This window comes from Apodemus sylvaticus, chromosome 12, assembly GCF_947179515.1.
Source record: "Apodemus sylvaticus chromosome 12, mApoSyl1.1, whole genome shotgun sequence".
Taxonomy (NCBI): domain Eukaryota; kingdom Metazoa; phylum Chordata; class Mammalia; order Rodentia; family Muridae; genus Apodemus; species Apodemus sylvaticus.
The window spans coordinates 27,822,486-27,838,098 of NC_067483.1; the positions used below are offsets into that span (position 1 = coordinate 27,822,486).

Sequence of the window (15,613 nt, forward strand, 5' to 3'; positions counted from 1 at the left end):
GGCAAGACAGTGAAGAGGTTCTTCCATTGTGTATCCTTGCTGCAGCCATTTCAGGTTTTAACTAGAATTTGATTTTCTTGATGGAGAGAGAATTCCATGGAAAATTACTCAACTCTATTCTAGGACTGAGGTCAGTATGTCCCAGAAACTTTATCTTAGCTTCTGTTAAACTGCCTGCTTGTGTAAGACCGCCACCTGCAGCTGCAGAGCAATATACCAGCACACACCTATCACCTTCAACAGCTTCTTGCTCTAAAGGCTAAGGCCTACACTTGGGTCTGCAATACCTGAGTGCAGCCCCGCTGCCCAGCTGGCTGGAACAGACTTTCAGTTGGCTGAACACCATGGCGGGAGTATCCATCTCTGGTGGGCTCTCCAAAACAGTCGGCTTTGGTCACCCAAGGATTCACTTCATCTCCCATCTTGCTGTAGGGATGCTGAGATTGTACGGGCCTCCCTACTGTGCCTGTCTTTTAAGTAGTCTCTGAGGACTTGAACTCAGATTCTTCATCTCCACAGCCCAATTCCATGTCTTAAAAACAATCAGCCAGTCAACACAAGCCCATTGTAAAAGTCAGGAATATACAAGAGGGAAAGGTATAAAAAACATTAAAACAATGATATAATTTGTTTTATGGAAGTATTTAAAAATATAATATTATCATCATATTAAAGACAGAAAGGTCCCAAAGGTGATCAAAGCTCCTTTTTAAAGGGAACTGGGGTGGGGGTGGGGTGGGCAAAGTCAGACCGGGGGAGGCAGCCAGCCTCAGTGGGAGAACTGCCTGCGGTCTGCTGGCTTCTTACTGATGTGTTTAAAGATCTTGGACTTCTCCACTTTCTTTGTTTTCTGGTAGCCGAATCCCCCGCCACCGCCTCTCTTTTTAAGTTTGCCATCATGGCTGCTCACATCTAAGGTGAACGTTAAGGAAGCCAAGCAACAGAGAGCACGAGCTGTGTCAAAACACCCCAACCTGCCCAGCACCCCTCCCCTTGACCTACGGACACGCAGGGCCTGAAGCTGTGCAATGAGCCTGCAGGAGACCAGGAGCGACAAGAGGCTTGTATGCCAAAATGAATACCAACGCCTCTGAAGTCAGCTGCGGTGGTGACATCAGTCGGGACACTATAATCATGGCAGTAGAACAGCGGAGTTGAGACGGCAACCAAACCCGCGGCACTGCGCATGCCTTTCAGGTCTGCTGACACCAGAGTCAGAGAGGCTCATGAGCTCCAACTCTCACTACAGCACTGTCACAAGCTCATCACTCTGAACCTGGAATCCCCTCAGGAGTTACTACAGTAGCATTAAAAAGCAGTCCTCCTAGCTGACTTTCTTCTGAAAATATGGTTGACACTCAAGCACGTGAGCGCGCGCGCGCGCGCACACACACACACACACACACACTCACTCACTCACTCACTCAACTGCACCGGAAGCAACAGGAGGCCCCTCTGCCCCTCCCCTAGACCAAGGCTCCGGTTTGCTTTCTGTGGCCCACCTTGCCATTTCTATGTAGGTAACGCTCTGGTGGCTACACGGGGCTGGGTCTCCAAGAGCTCTCACCTCTCTTGAGCTGAGACTTCCCACCTCTCCGTGCCTCTACCCTCAAGACACAACCACCTGCCTTCACTAACAGTCGTAATTCTGTCTCTTTTTAGTATTCTTCTGCGTGTATGCATGTGGTTATGTGTGCCATAGCACACACTGGAGGTCAGAGGGCAACTGCTGGAGATGCGCAGCTCTCTCCTTCCACCCTGAGCCCGGGAGGGCAAACTTGGGTGCCAGGCTTGCTGGGCAAACACTTTTGCCTACTGAGCTATCCTGTTAGTCAGCCTTAGTCCTTCACAGACTTAAATCCTGAGCTGCCTTACTCTAGTAATTCCCACCCCAGTGTTAAGTCTGCGCTGACCCCTTCCTAGTCCCACTGCAGGCGGACGCCCATTGGCCGGGACGAGCACCAGAGCCTTTGGCTGGCAGTGGAGGCACACTCCATCCAACCTACTGTGAAGCCCCAGCAGCTCTGCCAAGCCCCTCCGTTGTAGCACAACACTGCAAAGGATACTCAGATCAACAAAAGGAGGGACCTTAAAACCAAAAGACAGAGCGACCTGCGGCAAATTTAAGTTGTTGACATCGAAGATCTGCTTGAGCGAGTGCGAGTCATACGCTCGGATGTAGGATTTGTATCCTTCCTGGGCAGACTTGTGGAGAAAGTAGTTCTTTTCGATCAGTTTTTCCAGCTGAAATAGGAATTAAAAAGCAGACATCAACTATTAGAACCGTTATCTAAGAGTGCCTATCTCGGTACACTTGACTGGCTTTGGCCTCTCGCCTCAGGCCGCACAGGGACCATGTAGGAAGGACCCTGAGGGACCTCAGTCCAGGCCAGCGTCACTCATGAGTGACAGTTATCAGGGGAGCCTGTGAAGCTCCACAAAGCAGTACTGGGCAGGTGACCTCTTCCCCACAAAGATAATTAAACAAAAAGCATACCTGAGACTGGATATCTGAAATTTTAGACCAGGAGAAGTCAAACTGATTTAATGGAACCTAGAGAAACAACAGATAAGTATCAGGAAGAGGGCACTCAGGAGTACATGTATGAAGACAGAAGTGTCCCATCAGCAGTGACGGCAAGGGACAGTGCTGGCTGAGGATAGAAATGCCTGTGTTGTGGAACTCCAAGGACAGGGACAGCGATTTGCTGCTTGCTACCTCCCGTCACTAGAGCAGTTCATCTCTGCCGAGTTCACATGGATCCAGCGGGGCAGCCCCCATTTCTTTCTTCGAGGCTGAGGTGAGGAACTGACTGAGCAGAGGAAACCAGCTGGCCCTGACATTCAGAGTGATAAATGATTACCTATGTTTTTCATATCTTCTAGCAGGGCTGGCCTTGAACCTGCTGTAATCCTCCTGCCTCTGCTTCTTGATTGCTGGGGTTATAGGTGTGAGCTACCATGCCTGATATGACCACCTCTTTCCCCCACACCAGGAGAGAGGCCTCGATAATGTGTCTGGTGCTAATGGCACTGAGTCCATGCCAGGATGACTCCAGCTCTCCCAATAATTTATCACTTATTGCCTTTACATAGCTGGAAAACAGACAGAACCCGTGTTTGTGCTACAGACTGGGGAAGGTAATAGGTGAACCGGGACTGGCTGCTGCCCTCCCCTAGGAAGGCACGTGTGCTGGCCCAGAGAGCAGACAGGGAAGCGATGGGGCAGCCTGTGCATCTGTGTGCTGGGAGCACAACTGGCTGAACAGCGTCCTGTGGAGATCTAGGGAAAGGGTGGCGAGGCAGTGTGCAGGGCCTCAGGACAACTTCAGGAATCGGTGTCATATTGTAGGAGGAGGAAGTCCATGTGGCAAGACTGTGCCAGTGTCACGGACAAGCAGGCCTGCCAGGTACGTACAGGTCTAGCAACGAGGAGGCCGAATGCAGTCTGGATGCATCCTTTCCTGGCACGGTGGGATAAGGGCAAAGCCAGGTAGGTTGGGGGTTAGGTGGAGACCAGAAGGTATACAACCACCTTCCTACACAGATGGCCGAGGAGGCAGAGGCAGTGCCGTGGCCAGCGCTGAAGGGAGCAGCAGGAGGCTGAGTCAAGGGCTGGAGCAGAGCTTCACAGGGAGGCCTGAGACAGGAAAGCACCGGGGCACTGAGACCAGGAAAGAGTCGGGGAGGAGGGGAGAGGAGGAGGCCGGCACAGGGACAGCACAGATCTGCTGCTCTTCTATGACAGAAAGAGATCGGGAGAATGCTGCACAGCTGACTGCAGGGTGCTGGGTAGCTGACAAGAGTGGACAGGGCTGCTGAGAGCCAGACAGGAGGGCCTCCAACAGTCGCTGTGGAGACACAGCGGGGGACAAAGCCGCGGGCCTGCTCCTTCTGTCCATGCTTCCTGGTTTATTACCTCACCCAGTGACCTAGCACGGCTTGACACCAACTCAACCGCTACTCTGCCATCTACAGAGATGGTACTGAGAAGAATCCTCCTATCAGGGAGTTTTCTCCCAACTTAGGATTTTTCAAATAAAGGCCTTTCTTTACCTTGGACTGTTTCAGATAACGAAGGAAACCCAACTCTTCAGGGCGCAGGATGAGCAGGGCGTGCCCCCTTCCATTCAGGCCCCTGGCTGTTCTACCAACACGATGAATGTATTCCTATGTGAGGCAAGAAAATCTGGCTTAAGTTAGGATGTCTTCATGGGTCTGCAGCTAGCATTGATTGTGTTGCCGACGGATGCTGGCACATCTACGCTACTAGATGGTACCAACCACAGTGCAGGGCCGGCATTCTCTGTGGATAGCACCCCTTAACAGGGCCAACCACCAAAGCAAGAGGAGCTTCACCTATCAGCCACCCCACCACTGTAAGTGAGGCCCCCTAAGCCGATCACATCAACAATGACCCACTAAAATGACTATTGTAGTTCACCTTCAAAACAGCTTTCTAAGGAAATTAACTGAAACGCTAGCCAACACTGTGCCGTTTGTGCAGGCAGGCTCTCTTGGAACCCGCGGCTTGCTGTTTCACGTCGATGGCTGCCAAGCCCTCAGAGCGCATTTGTCCCCAAGCTCCTGCCTCCCTGGCTACTGTCAGGGTTACAGAATCACAGTGCATGCCCGGCCCTCCTACTACAGACTCTACAGACCTTTATTTACTTCCTTCTGCAATAATACTTCCTCCAGACACCAGCGGGATACATCATTCTAAGGACCTAGCATTTTTAAAGTCACAGGTGCCACTCAAACCTCTTTCACGCCCCTTTGAGTCCCACAGTCTGACCCTCAGCACCAGTGAAACCCTACAGCTGACGGAGTGGCTGTTCTATACAGGTGAGCCTCGTGGATGTGAGAAGACATGCTTCTCTGGGCAAGCGCACTCCTCACAGATCCATTCTGAAGACGCCACTTACCTTGGGGTCATCGGGAGGGTCGTACTGAACAATCCAGTCCACTTCAGGGATGTCCAGCCCTCTGGCTGCCACATCAGTGCACAGCAGTATTCCCGAATCTGCATTGCAGAATTGGAAGAACGTGGTCGTTCGCTTATTTTGCTTTTGCTTTCCCTAGATTAAGAATCAACAAGAGCACAAAACCCATTCAAGTTGTATGTGAGAGATAAAGTACAACCAACTGACTGTGGAGCGGCTACCACACTGTAGAGCAACCTCACTCCAGCCTAGGCCCCATCTCCCCACTGGGCCCAAGCCTTTTGAGAGGGAGGGTGTCTTTTATTAGCCTGCATTTACCTATGTGTTGTAACACTTCCCTCTCCTGTACACCCCCACTCCTGCTCATTCCCTTGTGTCCTTCTTCCTTTCACGTCTAATGTGTAATTCAACAAGTGCACAAAAGCAGGGGTGAAGGGGACTGCAGGGACATGGGCACCTTTCCAGTGGCTACACCACTGAGGAAACATCTACCAACCATTAGCCTCCTATAGATCCTGGGGGGTGGGGTGGGGGGGACAGAGCCCCGAGGGCCCCTCCCACCACCTAATCTTCAAGTAGTCACAGCTGTTCTTGGACCCATGCAGACCCGCCCGTCCTGGGAGGGGAACCACTCGGATCTTTGTTCTGAGGGAGTGATCGATCCAATCCCAAATTACAGGCTCAGCCCGATTCTCAACAAGCTCACTGCCAGCACTTACATGGATGGCCAAGACGGGCAGGTCAATGTAGTTCAGCAGCTCATAGTGGTATTTCACAGACATGCAAGATGAAAAGAAGACCATCACTTTCTTCTTCCGGTTCTTCTTAAGGAACGTGAAAAGCAGAAGGAACCTCTTCTCGGAGGGACAAACAACATATCCCTGAAATGGTGCAAGTGAACAGGTTACTCACAGCAGTGACTGAACAGCAATACAGAGCCAGGCCCTTCTGCCGTGCTTAAGGACTATACCACCCCAATTATACGGAACCGTATACTCAGCGAAAAGACTGCCTGAGGGCTATAAAGACAGCTCAGCAAGAAAAGGGCCGAGGACAGGTATCCATGGGAATGCTGGGTGATGCGGCAGACAGCATGTAATCCCAGTGCCAGGAAATGGCGTCAGTGGGGCAAACTGGCTAGCTACATTAGTGGAGCCTACTGCACTGGTTCAAGTGTGATTCTTCTCAACATTCAAATGGTGAGCCATTAGGAAGACATCTGACATTAGTCTCCAACACACCCACGCACACCTTTAGTCCCAGCACTTGGGAGACAGAGGCAGGCGGATTTCTGGGTTCGAGGCCAGCTTGGACTACAGAGTGAGTTCCAGGACAGCCAGGGCTATACAGAGAAACCCTGTCCCAAAAAACAAACAAACAAAAAACCAAAAACAAACAAAAGACTCAGAGAGAGCAAACCCAAGTCCGCTAACCTGACTTCTGTCTGTCAATCACTGTGCTCAGAGGGTCACTCTGAAGAGGCACAAGGAAGCACCAAGTAAGATCTCTGGGGCTTTACTGACTTACTTTCTAATAAGTACTAAGCTCACATGAACAGTACCTGCTCAAGGCCATCCACGGTGGCAACCTCTTTGTCATCGTCAACACCCACGTACAATGGCTCTTTTTTCAGAGAAATTCTTGCCAAGTCTTCAACTTTTCGAGTTTGTGTGGCAGAAAAGAGCATGGTTTGCCTGCGTGCTAAAGAGACACAAAAATAGCCAAACCTTCCAAAGAACCAAAGAACCCCTCAATGCTTCAATTAGGGTTTAGCAGTCCCAAGCTGCAAACACACACACCTGTCAACAGCTGACTGAATAAAGAAACCACTGTACAACAGTGAAGGGGACATGCCCATCACTTTGCGTGTGGTTGCAATTTTCAAGGACACAAGAATATCTAAAATTAGATCCTTTAAGGCGATTGGTTTACTTATTCTTAAACTGTTTGTGTCTGTATACTAAGGTGTCTTCAGGGGCCAGAGGGCTTCGGTGCCCCTGGAGCTGGAGTTACAGGTGAGGCTGCCTTCATGGAGACAACAACGGGGACCACAGAGGAGGGACTCAGGCAGAGCTCAGCTCTTCCAAGGAATCCTCACAGCCAGACTGCTGAACCCGTATTTGTGTGCTATGGTAATGTGCTGTTTGAAGCCAGCAGAACTACTTCTGAAGTCAACAGGCCCACATTCCTCATACGGCCACGGCAAAACTCTGGTATTAAGATACTATTTTTCCTACAAGATCACCAATCCCGGACCTCTAACAATCCTGTGAGCCCCATGCAGATGACTCCTACTTACCTGGCAAAAGTTTAATAATTTGCTTTAATTCTTCTTCAAACCCAACATCCAAGATCCGGTCGGCCTCATCAATCACCAGACACTGTAGGTTCTTGTACATAAAGCCTGGCGTGTTCTGCATGTGGTCCAGGAGGCGGCCTGGCGTGGCCACAATGATGTTGATCCCGTTGACGAGCTTCTGTGCTTCTGCAGACCTGTTGCTGCCACCCATGATCAGCCCGTACGTGTGAACATGGTGCGTCATCAGTTCCTTAAGAACACCAAAGGTCTGCATGGCCAGTTCTCTGGTAGGAGAGAGAATCAGGACTCCTGTTCCTAAAAGGCAAAAGGCGACAGAGGGCTATCTCTACAGGTCCTTAGGAGACACAAGTCCTAGTGACATCACAGCAGAGACAGAGCCTTACCGTTCCTGGGCATGAACTTCAATTTGACAATGAGCTCGATCACAGGGATGAGGAAAGCAAGGGTTTTCCCACTGCCGGTTTTCGCAGCCGCCAGAAGATCCCTTAGCATTGCAGAAGACAGGACATTCATTTGACTCAGGTAGATGTGTACTTAACCCACGCTATGCGCTACGAGCATGCTCTGGGCACTGAGTGAGAACACAGGGTGCCCAGCACCTAACTCACAAAGATGGATACACCAGTAAGTATCTCAAGTTTTTAATACAGCCAGGAACCCACAGAGAACAAAATCAGAGGAACTCACATGGTTACTTTTACAAGTGCACAGTCCTAAGGCAGACCGCAATGTCCCTGTAGGAATGCCAGCTGCGTACCTGCCTTCCAGAAGCGGCCGGATACTTTTATGCTGGATCTCCGTCATGCGCTTGAAGCCCATTTCTTCTATGGCCTTCAGGGTGTTCTCATTGACGAGATTGGATAGGGAAGCAAAGGAAGTGTCCTCAAAAGCACCTGCCAGGAGATTGCTCACTGTCAGTAAGCTGTGTGGCCAGAGTCCGGTGCTGGCACTGCTGCCTAATCTACCTGCTGCTTACAAGAGCTTCTTACAGTGAGAAGACATTAATGCCCAATCACTGCTAAGATAATGAGGAGAAAAATCCACAGAATAAGGAATGCTTTACAGTATAAAACCTGTAAACACTGGGGCTGCAGAGATGGTCTCGTGGTTAGGAGCACTTGCTGCTACTGCAGAGGACCTGGGTGCCATTCCCAGCTCCCGCACAGTGGCTCTTAACATCCACAATCCTAGTTCCAGGAGCAGAATGCCTACTGACCTCCATGGGCACGCATGGTGCACACTGCTGGCAAAGTACCACACACATAGCCTGGCAGTAATGATGGTCCCGACTTGTGACCAATGCTGTGGGAAAACACCCACGACCTTGGTTTATATTCTCAGTGTGGCACTGATAAACTACTAGATACATAATGCTTTTATAAATCAGGCTTTGTTAGCTGATTTTTCCCAACCAGAGTCCAAATAAGAGCAGTGATCATTTATTTTATTTTGAACCACACGTCTGTCTGTGAGCAGACACGTGAACATGAATGCAGACCCTGCAGACGGCTGGAGCTAGCACTATCTGTGCACAGCCACTGTGAGCCACCATAGGTCTCGTCTCTGGGCCTCTGCTTTCAGCTGCTGAGCGTCTCTGTCCCCACTTAGGTCAGGCTACTGTGAAGGTTGCTGCAGGATATGTGACCACACCGAGATCCTGAGATTGTACTGTTTACTGGACAAACCTGTTCTAGTTGTGGTGTGGCTCAGTCTTTACACCTTTAATCCCTCTGGCCGGAATAGACAAGTCTTTAATCCCAAACAATGAAGTTTGTAGAAGGAAACACTATGTCAAATCAGAGAAAGAGTTGACAAAATAACATATGCCCAACTCTAACAAGAACAGAAATTGAAGCTACTTAAGAGAAAATATCGGGGGTGAAGGGTGGGAGGGAAGGGGAGGAGGGGGGGAAGAGGGAGTTTTCCTAGGATGTAGAACAGACACGGGTTGTAGAAAGAGAACAAGCTAGACACAGGTGAAGACAGAATGAGCCAGAAGATCAGAACATACGAGGCCAAGCAGAGCAATTCAGTCAGAAGCTGAGAGAAGCCAGTTTCAATCAGTCAACATGGAAAGGAGATTTGAGCCGCAACAGCTAAATCCATCCAGAGTTCAAAAGGCCTAGGAAGGGTAAGCTTGTTCAGCACTAAGTATCAGAGACTAGAAAAGCAGCTTCCAGGCCTAGGCCCAGGTCAGCAGGCAGAAGCAGTAAGCCTTTGAGACAACAGTCACATCAGGGGAATAAAAGATACTTCTACAGAAGGCAGTATGTGTTCAATGCATTCTTGACGTCTATTTTGAACTTCAGGGAGCTTATTGGGATACAGCCCCACTGTAAAAAAGGAACATCTAAATGGGCACTGGGCTGGAGGATTCTTTTTTGTGTGGAGGAACTGAATTCAGGACGTTGTGTATGCTTGGCAAGTGGCTAGCCTATGTATCTCAAGACACTGCGTGGCACCTCCACACTCTAGATGTCAGTAGACTAGCCCCAGTCAGGCTTGGAATGCACAACCTTTGGTGCTAACATGGATATTTCTGAGAAATGCTTGTTGCTTGACTTGGGGTGCAAAACTCTGTAGCGTCTGTATTTTCTCTGTAGACTGCACTCAGTGCAGTACTACCCGGTGACTTTAGTGATCTCCATTTAGCATGGAAATACTGGGGCCAGACTTCAGAGGAAAGCAAGCAAGCAAAACCTCCTAAGAACAGCTCAAACAACTTTACACAGTTCTGGTTAGAGCAATACATTCCAGCCTAAATTCTTGAATCCCAGAAGCTGTGAGAATATGAAACAATTTAAATATTAGGAACACAGAGAAAGAAAAAAAAGGGGGGGGGGGATGGAGAAAAGTGCCCAGGCAGCACAAAACAGAAGCTAAAGGAAAACTGCACAAAGATACAGAACTTATGCGGGCCGGTAATCAAAGGTCACAGGGATCTTTAGTCATGCAGAGAGATGTGACATTTCTAAGACCAGACACCTGGGAAAGTCCCTGGCCATCACCTGTCAGTCCCAGGGGCAGGCTGGGCACCTCGCTGTCCTCTGCCTTTTCCACACCAGCTTCTGGTTCTTCATGAGCCTCAGCACTTTCTTCAGTTTTTGCTTTTTTGGTATCTTGGTTTAAAAAACAAACAAATAAAAACCCCTGTATTAGTACAATAACCAATGGGAAAAGAAGATCTGTAATGTAAAGATATGTTTTTCAATGCTTAACCTTATTTGATACTCGTTACAAACCTTTTTTTCTAGGAAAAGACTTGTTCAATATTTAAAGATTTGGGGTGTAAATGAATTGCAAACAAAACAATGTTTTAAAGTGTCTTAACGCTATTACCCTAAGCGGGATGGTGGTGGCACACGCCTTTAATCCCAGCACTTGGGAGCAGAGGCGGGTGGATTTCTGAGTTTAAGGCCAGCCTGGTCTACAGAGTAAGTTCCAGGACAGCCAGAGCTACACAGAGAAACCCTGTCTTGAAAAAACAAACAAACAAAAACAAACAAAAAGCATTACCCTATTCCAGATTTAAAAAGGAGCACCCCTCCCCCAACACAAATGATCTGTGTAGCCCTCCCTGGCTGTCCAGGAGCTCAACTTATGAACTAGGCTGGTCTAGAACTCAACTCAAAAGATTTGCCTGCCGCTCTCGAGTGCTGGGATTGACAGCACACGCTAACACCGCCTGCCTCTAAACAAAGGGTATTTTAAATCTCGCTAAGCAGTATCGGGGCAGCGATCATGAGTTTTACACTGCATGAGGAAAGAGGAACAAGTTCAATTAAGGCAAACACTACCCGTACTGTCTGCTCACTTGAAAAATCAATGTCTTATTTATTTACAACTTTCCTACGAGTTACAGACTGCAAATAAGTACTTATGGGGGACAGGGCTTATAAAAATATATGGGCAAAAGACAAATAAATCAAAAGGTCAAAGAATGATTAATGTGAAGCAGCACCTTCATACGGAAAAGCCTGGGGAGAGACTTCCCATTACCTTCACGGATCCATGTTGTGTTAAAGTTCTGAAACCACAGAAATATGCACAACCACAAGACTAAATGACGGTATATCCAGTGTATTTACAAAGCCCAACAAACTGCTCCCCACAACCTTTAGAGGAATATTATAAATCTAAATAAATTCTTACCAAATTTGATCTTTTCCCAAGGGTAGCCAACTTAAAACATGACACAAATCTGGGGAAAAACATAAACCCCACCTCCCTTGTCTACCAATAAAATGTGTCTTTTACCTCCCAGGCTGGTCTCCTGCTGGTGACCTCAGGGGATGCTTCTCACACACAATAGAGAGAAGCGACCAGGAGCTGAAAAGCTACCCGAATGCCCAACATTAAAACAAAACACTAAAAACCTACCAGGCCCGGCATCATTTGCCATTTTCCTCTTTTTCTTCTTTTTCTTTTTCCGTTCTGAATCAGGAGATGGTGTCGCTGCTGCTTCTCCGTTGGCTAAAGTGTTAAGTTTTGGGGGTGACTTTTTAACTTTGGCATTTTCCACGGTCTCCTCAGGCACACCTCCACTTTGGGCTTCTGCTGAGCCCTCGGGCACAGAATGCTTCAGGGCCTTTTTAGCTTTTCTATCTTTTCCTGTTTCTCTAGGCACGTCTCCATTTTGAGGTTGTGACAGGCTCGCCTCTGATGCTTCTGTTTAAAAACAGAACTTACACTGTGACAAGAGAAGGCTTACTTATAAGCACTGACCTTCAGGGGCTTTCTGTAACCCCAATCATTTAGGTTTCTTATATGTTCATTGGTGAAACCAAATATTGGTGCTCTATTATAGAAAAGGCACATTTTCTTTATAGAAAAAAATGTCAGTAAAGGAAAAGTTGTCTTCAAAAGACCTTATCTGTTTACAGGTGTATAGAAGTCTGTGACGGGAAAATGCCATCAAGGTCACATAATTAAATCAAATGATTAGTAAGCAGCAATGAGACGAAATATATTTCCGACATCAAGTATTTGGCCTGCTGGTGTTGGCACACACTTTTAGTTCCAGCACTTGGAAGATGGAAGCAAGTGGATCTCTGTGAGTTTGAGGCCAGCCTGGTATACAGAGTTAATACTGGAACAGCCTGGGCTAAGTGTTTGATAAAAATAACTGAATGGTGTTTATTTCACATTCCCACAATTATTACTTATATCATTTCACATCACTCAAACCCAACTTTGTTAGACTTTGGTGAACTGAAAATTCAGTTAATGAAAACCACCCATTTGCCCCATTAAAGCCCCAAACTCCTCACAAGGTTGTTTTTTTCTTTTTCATACAAAGAAAGAATGGAAGCGACACCATTTTTAATTTACATCATTACCCACACCAAGAAGCGGCTACTAACTAGTGCTAATTATTCTACGGATACTAAAGGAACTTAGTTTCTTAATGAAGGAACTTCACAATACTTATGCCTAAAACCCACCACCCTCTGGGCTGTCTTTCAATTACTATCTATTGAAAATTATGTGGGTCGAGACAATTTGTCTCAGCAATCCCTACAGAGGATTGATTCAGTCATTCTCAACCTATGGGTCTCCCGACCCTCCAGTACAGGAGTCTCATATCAGATATTTACATTACGATTTATAACAGTAGCAAAATTACAGCTATGAAGGAGCAACATGAGGAACGGTATTAGAAGGTTACAGCATTAGAAAGGTTGAGAACCACTGATTTATATCTTATAGGTAGGTAACCTAAACAAGCTACAGAAACTGAAACAAGAAAGTGACATGTGTCAATTTTTCATTCAAGCCCTTGTTCCAAAACCAAGATGTTAAGGAATTTACAAACTAAGTTGTTCGCGACAAGAACACTGGGAGGGCTCTGCGTTTAACATGCAATGAGGATTCCCTGCAGGAAAGAAGAGAACGGGTTTGGGGAGACGGCAGTAATCACTGGGGGGAAAAAGCATTCGTAAGTTTAGGCAGAGGATGAAATCCAGCAACTAAGTAAAAGTCGGGAACCGTAATGGATGGTACCTAGATACAAAGTTCTACGTGGGGACTACAGGGGATGGGGGAGTCTAGGGTAATCGGTAGGTTTGGTTAAATGCCTTGCCAAAAGAATCCAGGGAAGTCCGAGGCCTCCCGCTTTCACCCTGAGGCGGGAAACCCACGCCAGCAAGGAGCTGAACCAATAAAGGGTCCCCGGGGGCTGGAACCCAGGAGGCCGGCTCGTGCCGCGCGTCCCCCGCTCCCGCCGGAAGGTGACGGGCGCACCTCCGAGTTTCTGCGTTCCCGACCTCTTTCGCCACTGCAGGGCTCAGCACGGCTCACCTTGCAGCTTCAGGTTCCGCTGCCGCAGCTTGGCGTTCCGCTTCTCGATCTTCTTCCGCAGGAGTTTCATCTGTAACTGCGACATGTTGCCGGGCTGCCCAGCGGTCTGCACCGAGCGACAGATGCACGTGCGCAGTTGCGAGTCGGAAATGTATCTCTGGACCCGGCGGACCCACGGGACGGAAATGCTTCGGGCGGAAACGGTTCGTGGCGAGAGCTGGGTTCCCTTTGGAGACCGAATTTCCTGCAGCGCCCCCTGGAGACCGGAGGACGCGTTGCGAACCTTTTCGCTTTGCTACTGACCCGGAAGTTTTACGAACCAAGACTGAACAATAAAAAGCTGCTTGGAAGACAGAAATCCTGGTGGCTCAGAAGAATCTGTTCCCCTTCACTGCTAGAGAGGTGCCAGTATCCAGTCAGAAGAGGTTTAAGGCTTAAAATCTTCTTGGGAGACGGGCGTGGTGGTGCTCGCCTTTAATCTCAGCGCGAGCAAGTGGATCTCTGTGAGTTGAGACCAGCCTGGCTCACGGGGCAGCACCCCACCCCACCCCGGCTCTTCCCAAACGAAACAAAAAGACTAAAGAAACAAAAACCCAACAACAAACCCACTTCATCTTGGGCCCTGTATCACACAAATGTCTTTCCTCACAGTATAGTTTTCCCTCAAATTTTTCAGGGTGTCATTTCTTGTTTTTGTTTGTTTATTTATTTATTTTCTAAATTCTTTGCTTACATTCCAAACGCTTTCCCCTTTCCCAGTTCCCCCCTCCCCATATGTCCCATAAGCCTTCTCTACACCCATTCTCCAATCACCTCCCTCCTTTTTCTCTGTCCTGGTACTCCCCTACAATGCTGGATCAGGCTTTTCCAGGATCAAGGCCCTCTCCTTACTTCTTCATGGGAGTCATTTGATATGCTACTTGTGTCTTGGGTATTCATAGCTTCTGGGCTAGTTAATATCCACTTATCAGTGACTGCATTCCATGTGTATTCTTTTGTGACTAGGTTACCTCACTTAGGATATTTTCTAGTTCCAACCGTTTCCCTAGACATTCATGAATTCATTGTTTTTAATTGCTGAGTAGTATTCCATTGTGTAAATATACCACATTTTCTGTATCCATTCCTCCATTGAGGGACATCTGGGTTCTTTCCAGCTTCTGGCTTTTATAAATAAGGCTGCTATGAACATAGTGGAACATGTCATTTCTTAATCTCTCTCTCTCTCTCTCTCTCTCTCTCTCTCTCTCTCTCTCTCTCTCTCTCTCTCTCTCTCTCCATTTTTTCCTTTTTCTTTTGTGCTAGTGTGCGGTAGATGTATGAATGCCACAGGTAAAACACTGAGTTCCACTGTTTACCACTGACTTCCATGATGACAGAAACACAGTTATAGAAAACAGACTGACAGGGAAGTTCATTTGCACGTTTTGGGTGAAGTCTTCATTCAGCCATTGTGCATGGATGTACGTGTGTGTGTGTGTGTGTGTGTGTGTGTGTGTGTGTGTGTGTGTCCTGCAGATGGAATCTTTAATTCAGCATTGCAGTGCTGGCTATTGAAGCCAGGGCCTCTTTCATGTAGGTGGTCACCATACCTATGGAGCTATACACTACTCCTTAGTGTATAGAAGTGTTAAACTGGGGCTGAGGAGACGGCTCAGTCTGTAAAGTGATTGCTTTACAAGCGCAAAGACCTGAGTGCCATCTGCCTCTCATAGAAAGAAAACCAGTTGTAGTGGTGCCTCAGCGGCCAGCATCCTTGGAAGACCAGGTCCAGGAGAAACCTTGTCTCAAGATGGATAGTGCCTGATATCTGTGATGACTGTTGTTGTCCACTGGATTACATCTGGAATGAACTACAATCCAGGCCTTTGGTCTGGATCTTGAGGCTGGAAGGTACACATCTAATCTGGACCACATCTTCTGCTGGAAGGTATACGGACACACACACAAAGAAAATATATCAAATTTAGTCTGTTCTAGCCCTATAGCTTTCGTGACCCTACTAAACTGTGCCAACAGCCATTTGATTGCATACATGTATGCACACACA

General features: G+C 47.9%; 1 protein-coding gene across 1 annotated transcript; it reads right to left on the reverse strand.

Moving 5' to 3' along the window:
- Positions 1 to 616: 616 nt before the first annotated feature.
- Ddx18 (DEAD-box helicase 18) lies at positions 617 to 13,753 on the reverse strand. The gene is made up of 13 exons (XM_052200609.1): positions 13,564 to 13,753; positions 11,644 to 11,931; positions 10,272 to 10,382; positions 8,021 to 8,156; positions 7,647 to 7,747; positions 7,243 to 7,557; positions 6,505 to 6,644; positions 5,663 to 5,824; positions 4,926 to 5,078; positions 4,057 to 4,170; positions 2,498 to 2,554; positions 2,067 to 2,244; positions 617 to 912 (listed from the first exon to the last, which is right to left on the reverse strand). Exons 1-13 carry the CDS (start codon positions 13,646 to 13,648, stop codon positions 770 to 772), a joined length of 1,983 nt encoding a protein of 660 aa, XP_052056569.1. The 5' UTR covers positions 13,649 to 13,753; the 3' UTR covers positions 617 to 769.
- Positions 13,754 to 15,613: the final 1,860 nt, after the last annotated feature.